The sequence below is a fragment of the Ammospiza caudacuta genome, chromosome 8 (assembly GCF_027887145.1).
Source record: "Ammospiza caudacuta isolate bAmmCau1 chromosome 8, bAmmCau1.pri, whole genome shotgun sequence".
NCBI classification, from domain to species: domain Eukaryota; kingdom Metazoa; phylum Chordata; class Aves; order Passeriformes; family Passerellidae; genus Ammospiza; species Ammospiza caudacuta.
In genome coordinates this window covers 39096987-39109387 of record NC_080600.1, presented here as the reverse complement: position 1 = coordinate 39109387, position 12401 = coordinate 39096987, and the positions used below count along the sequence as shown (strand labels likewise).

Here is a 12401-nt window from a genome sequence, read left to right as displayed (position 1 = left end):
ACTGTGCATGTTATTAAATACACATAAATCTGATGTATTTGAATGTAGCTCCCTGTTTTAAATTCCAGAAAAAAGACACACAGAGTAGCTGAAGTTCATTTCTTGTATCATTTAAGGCCCAAACTACCTTAAAAATAGGAAAAATTTTCATGCAGTTACAATCATTCAAAGTGGTGATCCCACAAGCTGTGACTCTCTGAAACTGAAATCCCTTTTTTTAGGAGAAAAAAGAAATAATTTTCTGTCATTTCAACCCAAATATAGCATAAACATTTTAGATACTGCAGATGACTATAGGTGTTTGTGGCTGCAATCAATCCTAAAAACTAATAATTGTTTTGACCTTTGACCTTCCTACTCCTACGTATTTGTGTTCTTTGGTTTTGGATTTTTTTTTTATCATTATGTGCATGCAAACATATGCCCCTTGCACTGCACTTACATAAAATCGCTCTCAGTATTAGCTTTGAAACTGCAGTAGTTTTTGTTCCAAAAACAGGCTCCCTGCTGCAAATTGCCATTCCATACCTGGAACTGGGGAACCAGAAACAATGAACAACTTCATTCAGCATTTTTTAAGCCGCCCTTGTTGCTAATTCCTTAAGCAGCTGAGCCTACAGCCTGCACAGACAGTGGAGACATAAAATAAATATTCAAGCAGAAATAACTCCTCCAACAGCCATGCTCTGTCCCTCAGCAAAACTCTTCCAGCAGTACTCTTTCCTCGGAGAGGAGGAAAAACAGCACAGAGTAGCATTAGCAAAATATGTTTCTGACTTCGAGATACCCCCACAAGTGATTCCCAGAAAAGCTGTGGCTGCTCCATCCCTGGAAGTGTTCAGGATCAGGCTGGATGAGGCTTGGAGCAGCCTGGGATAGTGGAAGGTGTCCCTGCCCATTAAGGAGCTTAAATGATGACTTCAAAGAAAAAAACAAACCATGAAATAAAGTTGTCACTACCATATAAATGAAAATTACCAAAATGCTGAATACCAATATTTGTAGCCCTTGGAAGATTCTTGAATAAGGCAATTTGATTTTTTAAAAGGGTTGAAAACTGAGACAGTTACTGGTGGTTCTGAAGAATCAAAGAATTCACTACTTGAAATATCAGTCTTAATGGCATTTAAACAATTAAACACCATAATGGGGTCTTGCACAGTCTGTAAAGCTTATGGCTGTTTGTAGTACTTTGTAGAGCTTATGGATTATGTCTTTATATATTATTATTAGAACTTCATGAAATTTTAATATGTGGATAAATGAAAATAAAACTTAATTATTTCAAAATATCGCTTCAATTTCAGTTTGGCATAATGCTGTTAATGGTAATGTGAATGTATCAGAAGATTTTTATTCAACCAACGTCCCATTAAATACATTAATATCGCCCTGCTTTTCTCATCAGGAGTCTTTATATTATATGGAATGATGCCATAAATGGTTAGACAACTAGAAAGGGAAAAAAAAACCTTCTTATGAGTTTATACTTCCATTTCACTCCCCAAGATTACATTGTTAATATATTATATATCTGTTTATTGGGCATTCTCGATTCCTGTGGTTGCCAGTGAGTCACCAGCTTCAGCTTCCATTTTGTTTTTATTACAGTACCTTTAAAAACATGAGAGCAAAGTATTATTTATTTCCATAATGCTCCTTAATGTCTTTTAGTGATGAGGTCTGGTGCTGTTTCAGATGTCTGCCACCACTACTGCGTCAACTCCGAGTCGTGCACGATTTCGGCCGACGGCCGCGTGGATTGCGTCTGCCCCGCGCGCTTCGAGGGCCCCAAGTGCGAGGTGGACAAGTGCACCCGCTGCCACGGGGGACACTGCATCACCAACAAGGACAGCAGGGACGTGGTGTGCAAGTGAGTGTGTGTGGGAAAGGGGTTTTGTGCCAAATCCCACGTTTAACACCAGTTCTATGTGTTTTCCTTGACATCTCTTGCGCCGTAGTTTGTCCCAGTGTGGTCACATCGCATCAGTTCCTCTGTGTGGGTCCTGCCCATACCAAACCAACTGGCTCCTGGCTTTTAAACCAACTTGTGGAGCACTCCTCACTGGAGGAAGCACAGTATAAGAGGAAACTGAATGGCTTTTCCCTTGGAAACACTGAAATTAATCAAGTTAGCAATGGCGTTCTTCTATACTGTTGAAATGTCTTCATTGTTCTTCACTGTTGAAAATTCTGCATTATCTGTGACTGTGACAGAAACATACTAAATACTGTTGGAGGCATAGGTAGCATGTGCTGCTCTATTGCTGAGCAATTGTTTTCTATTCTAATAGTTCATTTTCATTAAAAGAAAGCTTAAATATATATTGTGCAATAGTCTCACTGCTAACTTTTCAAACCAGAAACTTAGAATTATTTCAATCAGTAATTCTTATACTAATATATGAAAATGCTGATTTAACAATGGAATGCTCAGATTTACTGAAATACTGATTACACTTTGCTTTTTATTTTTCTTTTTCTATTTTTTGACCACGGCAGTTGCACTAATGGCAAGATTGCCTCCACCTGTCAGCTGTGTGATGGCTACTGCTACAATGGTGGCACCTGCCAGCTGGACCCAGAGACAAATATACCTGTCTGTCTGTGAGTATCCTGCCCCCTGCAGATCATTACAATGCCTGTGTGACAACAAATATTAAAATTATTGTGCATGTTTCTGTATTTTTGGTCTCTCTGGGATGAATAATGGGCTGGTTGCAGTTTCAACTTACATTATTTGTTTTCTAGCTGTTTGTGTAACCTCATACTTTGCATACCATTTTGCAAAATGTGTGTTAAAATTTAGAAGTAAGGGCTCTCTTGTGAATGCATATAGATACAAAGATGTATCTTCGAAGACTTATAGTAATTTTAGGTCTGTTCAGGCATTTTTTTCTGGAATGGAAACTCAAGATTGCCTGTCCTGCTTCTCAGAGGTGGATTAAGTCTTTTTTTCCTACAGAAATGGTCAGATTTGGAGGCAAAAACCCTTCTCCTGATAGCTGGAGAATAGGAAAAATCATGCCAGTGTTATTTCCCTTATGGAGATATGCTCATGTATTTCATATTTCTGCCCTAACCTTCCCACTATTGCAGCTTTTCTGGGGTGAGATTGTGCTCTCCCTCCTGTGTCATGGTCAAGAGAGTAATTCAGAGTGCTTCTCGTAAGCCTAGACATAAAATGCAAAATAAATTGGTATTTTGTAGCTTAGAAGTTAAGTACTGTTGCAAGCAGAAAAACCTACATTCTACTCCTTTCTTGAGAGCTATGGTGTATCTTCTTTTTCAGCTGCTCAATATAAAATACTGAAGTAGTCACTGTAGAAAGAAATTAATTTCTTTCCTGCTCTCAGTTACTCTGAGATACCTAGTCACACTCTTTATTTTTTTTTTTTAATTTATTTCCTTAAAACATTCATTTCACAATGGTGTTCCACTTCTCCAAACAACCTGGAGCTCAGAGCATCCTCCAGGCTGAAGAGAGAGGTGTTGGAAGGCAGAATTAGACATGAATGTCTCATTCCCTGGGTGACATGAGCAAATTGTTGCCCAAAGGGATCTGGCACCACAACTTTGTGAATAAAGATACAGCCATTCCTTCATTTTGTTGATGCAAGTGACCTTGAAAAATGGAGTTTTATTCAGACTCTCAAAGGAGTTTCATAAATGCCTAGATTTTGTTAGTGTGATCAGTGAAGAGGTGTGCCAAGGGTTCCTCCCTGTGAGAGCTGAAGCACTTCTGCTTGAGAAAAAGGATGCACAATTGTAGTGGCACTATCACTGAAAAAATTGTCCATGTATGTTTGCAGGTTCAGGGCTGAAAATAATGTAATTTAGTTTTGCATGGTAGCCCTTATTCATTTGGAAATACTTTTGGTGCTTATTTTTCTCCTTCATTATTATTTTTTCCCTGTTTTTACCATTTTGCCTGTTATTTGTGCCTCCTTAAACGTCTTTAATTGAGGACTAGAGACTGATAAATCCTGACAAAAGGAGAGTATCAAAAGGAGAGAATCATATTTGTAAGGCCCAAATATGCTGACTAACCTGCTGATTCATTTGCTTAAACACCTAGAATAGCTATTTTGGAAACTTGTGACTTTTCATTAATTTTTTGTCTTATAAAACTCTCATGTTTTTTCTCAATTCACACGGAACACCATAGCATCTCAAGGGAAAAAAAAACAAAAAACAAACAAAAGGTTTTTTGCTTTAATTTTTCTGTGGATTTCTAATACATAAATGCTGCAGCACACACCAACACCACTAACAATGCCAAGAAAATGGCAATGACCATTTTTAAGGCCATTGCAATCTGGATCAATCGGTAGAAACGTACATCTGACAACAATACTCTGAGATCCCTTCAGGCAGCATAGCCCCATTGTTTTAAAGACTATTTGATTATCAGTCATGAGCAAACTTTTCAGTGTTGTCAGATGGGCCTTCCATGACAAGAAAACATTGGTTTTGTCTTCTGTGGGTGTGTGCCCGTGAACGTGTGCGTGTCTTGCCGTCGTTGTGCGTAACGCGTTTGAATCTGTCCAGCACAAGGCAGAATATTTATGTAGGTCTATTTTACTGAAATTCTGCAGATGCTCTGTGGGGTTTAAAAGTCAGCGCTGTGACCAGAAAGTGAACCCTTGTGATTACTACTGTCAGAATGAGGGAATTTGCACTTTAACCACGTTTAATGAACCGAGATGCAAGTAGGTTTAACCTTCCACTTAATGCTGCACATTCTGTGACATCATTCCAGGCCACGGTTCATTGGTTCAAGTCATGCACATTCACATACATTTCACAATATATACCTAATCTGGGGGACCATTTCTATAAAACACACTTACCCTTTGAGAGTTGCACTGATGAGTATATTTAAAAATACATTTGGAGTGTGTGTATCATCAGAGGAAGAAATAAAAGGCTTTATTTTACTAAATAAATTGGGAAAAAACTGAAAATGCCACTTGGCCTATGTTGCTCATGTTTTGACATATTTTACCAAGTTAATCCTACATAGCATTAAGTTTAGTGAGCAGTGATATTGCACATGTTCTGTAGTCTGACTTCTTATTTCTTATCTGAACAGGGAAAGGAACAGAACAGCTACTTAGGTGCTACTTCAGGAATTAAGCTTGTATTTTTAAGTCTTGTTAATTTTTATAGAAATTTTATAGAAACTGTTAAACAGAAGTATATGAGCTATATCATACCGTTGACTTCTCTCATTAAAAAAGAAAGTTACATTTGTATGCTCTATTTCTATAAAGGATTTTAGGTCTATTTCTTAAAGAGAAAATTTTAGTATTCATCAGAAAAAGAAACAAACTTATTCTTTGAAAATCCTGTAAGGCAGATGTACAGAGAGATACAAAACTCCTGTCAGATGAACAAGCATCGCTCAGTGGTTGTGATGCAAAAGTCAGTAGTGAAATCATGACCTAAAAACCTGGACTGGGGAGAAAATGTGAAATTCACACAGATTTAAACTTCTCTCAGGGAATGGTTTATGGAAACACAGTGCTGTAGGGATGTGATGTGGATGTCTGGTGAGTAGCAAAGACTGCTTAGGGTGAATAATGTAATTTTTTGTTTAAACATGGTCTCAGTTGCTTTGTCAGTGTTCTCATGCAATGAAACTCTCTGGCCTGAGGTACCATGAACCCATTGGAAACAAAATTAATTTCCCAACTACCACTTCTTAGAGTTGGAAGAGTGTGGAGTGGTCAGCAGAGTGTGGGACAGGGGTGCTTGGAACTTTTTGTATCTCCATGTATCATGCTTGTGTTTTCAGAATCATGCAGCCCTAAGAGCAACATACTGCTGCCTATAAAGTCACATATTGGATGTACCTTTCCTGCTTTTTCCCTCAAATGCTCCATGAGCCATTTGTCCACAGCTCAATGTTTTTCTAAACCAGTCTCTAACTGGGGAGTGGGTGATTTTTAGAAGAAATAGGAGATGCCTGGGTTTATTGTCATTCAGCAGGAGCTCGGCTCTCTTTCACAGTCAGCATCAGTTGAGAATGCAAACTTTACACATAATCATGCCCTTATTATCATTCAGTAAAAACAATAGAGAATAAGATTTAGCAGTTCCAAAGGGCAATCCTAAAGCCATAATTATAGAGCAACTCTAAGCCTTTAAGAACAGACTCTCCTTTCAACAGCCTGCACTGCTAGCACACATTTTTATTTTATCTTCCTGTCTCAAGGTGTCTTTTTAATGATGAATGCACTAAATGACCTAAATATCAGTTGCACTCTGGAAGGAGGAGTTGTGGTTTTCACCTCACCATTTTAGGAATGAATGAAGGTCTTGCTGTGCCTTCATATAAGCCACCAAAAAAAGAGAAGGTTTTACGAAGGCTATTGCCAGTTTCAGTGAAAGCTCTGTCCTGGTTTCAAATATGCAGAATGTGCTGTGATTTCTCTTTAGACTTCAATGCAATCTAGAATATTAATTCTTCAAATTATTTTTTAGGTGTGTGGTGATTGTTGTTCCCCCTCCTTCCCACATTATTGTTCTTGCTCAGTAACAAAGGTTGTGAGAGAATTTCAGAATGTTAAAATTTGGGGTAATGACCTTTTATGAAAAATGTTCTATTTAGGGTGTCTTAAAGTAGCATAATCTTCTGTATAGTTACTGTCATTTTAATATTCCCATACTACATTTTCAAGGATCTCTTTAGTGCTGCTCACTAATGGGTGGGATCTGTGTGTGAGACATGTCTGAATTGCCCCAGTAATTTCACAAATCAGTTGAAAAAAAGAATGATCAGGACATCAGATTCATATGGGAAATAATCAAGAAATGCTTTTTTCCTGTATTTCTCAAACTGTTCATTCCATCTGTTCTATCAGTCTGTCTTTCAATAAATACCTTTATTTATGTCTCCGTTTCTTTCTCACTAATTACCCACCTGTATTCATTCCTGCAAGGGAAGCAGGGTTTAGAGAGAGATTGCACCTTGTATGGTACCAGTGAAGAGAACTGGAAAGAATTGAAACTTTCCAGTACTTAGGAGTGACTCTGGTTGTTGAATGGGCAGGGCTTTCATTACAGAATCTTTAGCACAGGATATTGCTCTCTCTCAGCTTTGTTTCTTTTATACCTTCATCATAACTATATATTGCTAGAACTCCATCTTTTTTTTTGTGTTACTATTTGTACCTGCACATGGGTGTGTTCTATTACTGCGACCTGTGTGGGTCGCAGTTGGTGAGAGAGAGACGGTGAATCTTGTATCTTGATCAGAAGGCTGAATTTATTAAAATATGATATAATACATTATAGTTATACTAAAAAGAATATAGAGAGAGGTTTGCAGAGCTGCTAGCTAAGCTGAGATAGAAAAGAACCCACAACAAAGTTGTGGCCAAGGACTCAGTCCCCTGGCTTGAACTGATGATTGGCTCTTAATTATAAACATAGAAAATGAGCCAATCAAGGTGAATCCTATTGCATTCCACAGCAGCTGATAATAATTGTTTACCTTCTCTTCGGGGGCCCCTGGCCTCCCGAAGACACAGAAATGTGAAAGAAAGGATTTCTGTGGAGAAATGTCTGCGACATGTTCTATAATTATTATCTGAAAATAAATGTGATCAAATCATAACACTCTTAGGCATTCTAGAAATATAAAAATCAGAAGGCAAAGTACAGCATTGCTGTGGCTGGGTGTGCTAACTGTTCAGAGAGATTCAAGTGTGTGCTGTATTTCAATATTAGAGCAAACATCAGTTCCTCTGATGTAGTTCCTCTGTAGTAGTGAGGAACAAGTCATCCTGGAGAGTTAATGAGAAGGCACAAACCATGCAGGAGCTTGGAAGAAAGCCTGAATTTGGTAACAGAGGAAACTGAAAAGTGAAGGGTGGAGAAAGAATAAATAACTTCATTTCTTAATGGAGAATTTTGGTCATGTAACAGGTTAAGGACTATGAACAACTGGGGAGAGAACAGATTGTGGAATTATTTAAAACTGATTACAAAGTTTGAACTTGGAAGTGCAGACATGGATAAATTAGGAAAAGCAGCTCCTGCAGGAGTGAAACAAGCAGGAGAGCTGTTCTTACAGAATCCTGGGATGCTTTTGGTTGGAAGGGACCTTAAAGCTCACCTTGTTCCAGCCCCCCTGGAACTGCTTCCACTGGACACCTTCCACTGGAGCTGCTCAGAGCCTGACCCTGCCTGGCCTGCACATTCCAGGGATGGGGCAGCCACAGCTGCTCTGGGCATCCTGGTGCAGTGTTTCCAGGTTGTTCTTGCCAGCTTTATACCCAGGAGGCTGGAGAGAGGCACTGTGTGAGGGGAGAGGGTAGGCTGAGCACCTGAGTGTGTGTGTGTGTGTTTAGGTCCCAGAATTCAGGAATTAAAGAGTGCATTCCTCTTATTCCTCTTTATGGAGGAGCTCCCCTGCAGCTCAGGTGCCTCCTGTGATGCTGGGCCTTCCTCCTGACATTCCTTTCCTGTTGAAAAATCTTCCCATATGAACAGTTTTTATTTGAGTGCACATGCAGCTGTACAAGTGCTACATATGCACAGAGGTTTATAATAAATAAACTCATCACTAAACCAGACTTTTGCTCAACAAAGGTTCAGGTACATCCATGGTCAGTTGTGGACAAGAAAGGGACCACAGCCTGCAGTCTCTGGCTGGCATTTCTGGAGGCTGAGTAGAAAAAGCCTCTGTGATAAAGAATACTCACAGGATTGAAAATCCTGACTAAGAGAAGGCCCTGGTAACCCTGAGCAGCAGCACAAACCAGGAAATTTTATCAAGTATCCTGCAATAGATGCTTTCCATATGATTTCCTGGGGTATATTTAATGAGCTCCCCAATTGCAATTGCAACAGGAATGTCACAGCATTCTGCCAGTCCTTTGAGAGCTTTCTTTTTCAACTAAAAATATCTTTGTTATAAATATCTCGAAACTGAATATAATCCGCAGGTTATACCTTTGTGTGATAAAAGATCTTTTATCCACTTTGTACCACAAACTGGTAGTAGTTCAAGAACCAAATGAAAACAGGTGTTTGAAGAGCAGTTGTCAGAGGAGGAGCTGTTAAGGTCTTGGAAAAGAGGAATTTGTATCTTTTTGATGGAGTATTTACTAGCTAGGCTATAATGCAGATATCCTTTGTCCATGAGTTTAAAATTGTTCAGATAAAACTTGTATAATATTTGCTGCTGTATATCACTGCTTGTGAAAAACATGCTTGGGTTTTTATCTACCTACTTACCCGGTCTTTTCTCATCTTTTCTTTTTAGTTTTACCATCTCAAGCCCATTTCCTTTTGTTTTATTGCTCAATGCAATTTCAGCTACAGTAGTAACCTGTACATGCTTTTATATATTTTCTGTTATTATTTTTAGTACTTGTATAGTTTCTGTACTGTACCCATATTGCTAATTGCATGGTGGTTAATGACTCTCAGTTTGTTCTTTTTCTTACCTTGGGATGAGTGAGGCTGAGTTGCACTTGGAAGTTGTTCCTTACAATGAACATCATGCAGCTGTGAATAATCATTTTTACAAAGTAATCTCATGCCCAAATTAAAATTAATTTTTAAAGTAACTTCTTTTTTTTCTCACATATATTTTGACTAAATTTCAGGGGTTTTTTAGTGTTCCTGAAAAGAAATTTTTCATTGTTTTGCTTGCTTTTGAATGATGTCATTGTCCTATTCTGAATGTATTGGATTGCAGGGTAATTTGTATTCCATTTTCAGGTAACAAGTATAAATTTTGTATCCCTTAGCTTCTACATTATTTTCCTTTTATGATGTTGAGGATGCTCATTAGACAAAGCTACTAAAATGTGGTTTGTTCATGTATGAAATGGTCATGGAAAAGTTACTACTTGAAAATAATGAAACCCTACAATAGAGGGGAAGCTGCAGAATGTGCAATTATTGATCAGTCCTGGGTTGGGATTTTTGGTCTTTGTTATGAAAGTGCTTTAATTTAGAGACTTAATCAGTGGATTTAACTCTATTATAGCAGCTCCCTGTATGAACAATGCATATCTGCAGAAGTATTCCTAAATTTATTATAAGGAATAGTTTAATTATTTGGTTTAGTGCAAAGCTTTTATCATCCTCTGGCATCCTACAGAGGTTTAGGGGAAAAGGGAATTTTGATTTTTCTTTTTCAATGCAATTTAGTTGAGATAGTAAATAACTGTAATCCAGATGTTCTCTTGTCTTATAGTTTTAATATCAATGATAAGACAAGTTCCAGTGAAATTTTAATGTTAAGTGTTCTTAAAATAGAGAGGCTAGATACTTTCATTAGGATGTTTTAGTATATATTGCTATATAATCACCAAAAGGAAACGCAAACTATAAAAAATGACTTTGTATAATGAAGAAATATAATTTATAGCTAAGAAACATTTTCAGTTCCCCTTCCACCTTTGTTTTGTAAGGACTGTTCCACAGATTCGCTTACACCTCTAGACTAATCATTCAATGTTGTTGTCATTTTTGGATCTGCACTGGAATATTGAGTTGGAAAACAGTTGTCTACAAAAGCACTTTAAACTGCATGTTATGCCTTCTGTATTATATTTTTATGGCAATGCCTGTGGCACAAAGAGGGAGAAACAAACTTTTTTAAAAATTGCACACTGCCACCAAATCAGCTCTTATTTTTACTATTTTTTCTTCTATTTACTCAGTCATTTCATAGTCAAATGGTCAAGTATATGAATATGAGTTTGGAAAGTTGGATCACACTGACCTGTAAGTGTAAGAAATATAAAGAAATAGAGTAGAGAGACATTTTGTAATGAATAGACTCTGTACAACAGCATGATCAGAAATGTAAATATCTCCAGTCTAAACATTCCTCTCTCCAAGTGCAACACCTTCATAACCTCAATTGAAAGTTTTTTTAAATGTCTCTCTTTGCAATGCTATTTCCTCAAAATAGATAATTCCCATGGCACAGGAATTCAGTACCTCAGAGTCACTTCCCAAGCACTCATCTCTTTATAAATGTGGAACTGAATTGTTGCAGAGAGAGCTGCAGCAGTTTTATTAATGACCTTGGCAGCAGAACGTGTGCAACCTTTATTTTTTACTTTTATTCACTCTCAGTTTTCATGTGGGCATCCCCTGTGGTACTGCTGCTCTTTGATCTCTCTCTGGTTCTGCTGGGAGCTGGAGATTTGCACCAGAGATGTTCTCTGCAGCACCTTGCCCCGCTCAGCTGACTGCAGCCTGTCCTTCACTGTCAGCTTCCCCATCTGTTTGCATCTGTATTTGTCTGGGAGTGACTCAAATCAGGCAATCAGGCATTTCCACTGTTCTTTCTCCCAAGTTTGTGATGATGTGAACATCTTTGATGAAACAAAGTGGCTTTATGTGGTTCTGCTTCATTAATGCCTTTTTGTTTGCTTGTACTGTGTGATGGTGTTTGCAGGGGTCCGAGGATGAGGGAAGAGATGAGGATCTGACTCCATGTTTCAGAAGGCTTGATTTATTATTTTATTATATGTATTATATTAAAACTATACTAAAAGAAAAGAAGAAAGGATTTCATCAGAAGGCAGGCTAAGAATAGAAAAGGAAGGAATGATAACAAAGGCTTGTGTCTCGGATAGAGTCTGAGCCAGCTGACTGTGATTGGCCATTAATTAGAAACACCCACACGAGACCAATCACAGATGCACCTGTTGCATTCCACAGCAGCAGATAATCATTGTTTACAATTTGTTCCTGAGGCCTCCAGATTCTCAGGAGGAAAAATCCTAAGGAAAGGATTTTCCATAAAATGTGTCTGTGACAGTGCTGCAAATGTCCTGTCTGACCCTGAAAATGGCACAGAACAGCTCCTGCTACCAAAGAGTTTGGGAAAGGACAAACCACTGCACATCCAACTCAGCCAGGAGTCAGTTCCCATGCTGAGCAGTCTGAATTTAAATGTCCTGACACCAGAAAATGCTGTTATTAAGAGCAATTTCTCTCTGCGGACAATTAAAGCGGGTGAAGATCTGCTCATTTCCCATGTTCCTGCATGAACAGTTGTCCATGTCCCAACCCCATCATTACTCATCTGCCTGCTCGTGGCTGATTTTCTGTGTCAAATTCCCTTGCAGAAAACATCCCTTTCCCCTGGGCTTTACTCCTTTTTCTCCTCTGTCTGCCCCAGAGAAGCCTTTAGTGCCTTGCTGGAGCATCAAAGGGCAGTCATTGCACCTCCAAGTGCAGAAGGAAATGGCAGCCATCCTTCCAGCTTCAGTCTCTTTAAAGGTTATTGGAGAAAGCAAGCATTTGGAAAAAAATTAAAATACAGTGGCAACTAACAATGCTTTTATGAGACTTCTATCAAATGCCTCAGGTGTTTCAATATTGCTGGTTTTTTTGCAATTAGAATGACAAGATAGATA

General features: G+C 38.4%; 1 protein-coding gene across 1 annotated transcript in view; it reads left to right on the top strand.

Moving 5' to 3' along the window:
• Positions 1-12401, top strand: part of LRP1B (LDL receptor related protein 1B) — a 299771-nt gene that overhangs the window by 275481 nt on the left and 11889 nt on the right. Inside the window, exons 82-84 of the mRNA XM_058810030.1 lie at positions 1699-1873; positions 2503-2607; positions 4599-4712. Of these exons, the coding sequence (XP_058666013.1) occupies positions 1699-1873; positions 2503-2607; positions 4599-4712 (394 nt within the window). The remainder of the gene's footprint in view (positions 1-1698; positions 1874-2502; positions 2608-4598; positions 4713-12401) is intronic.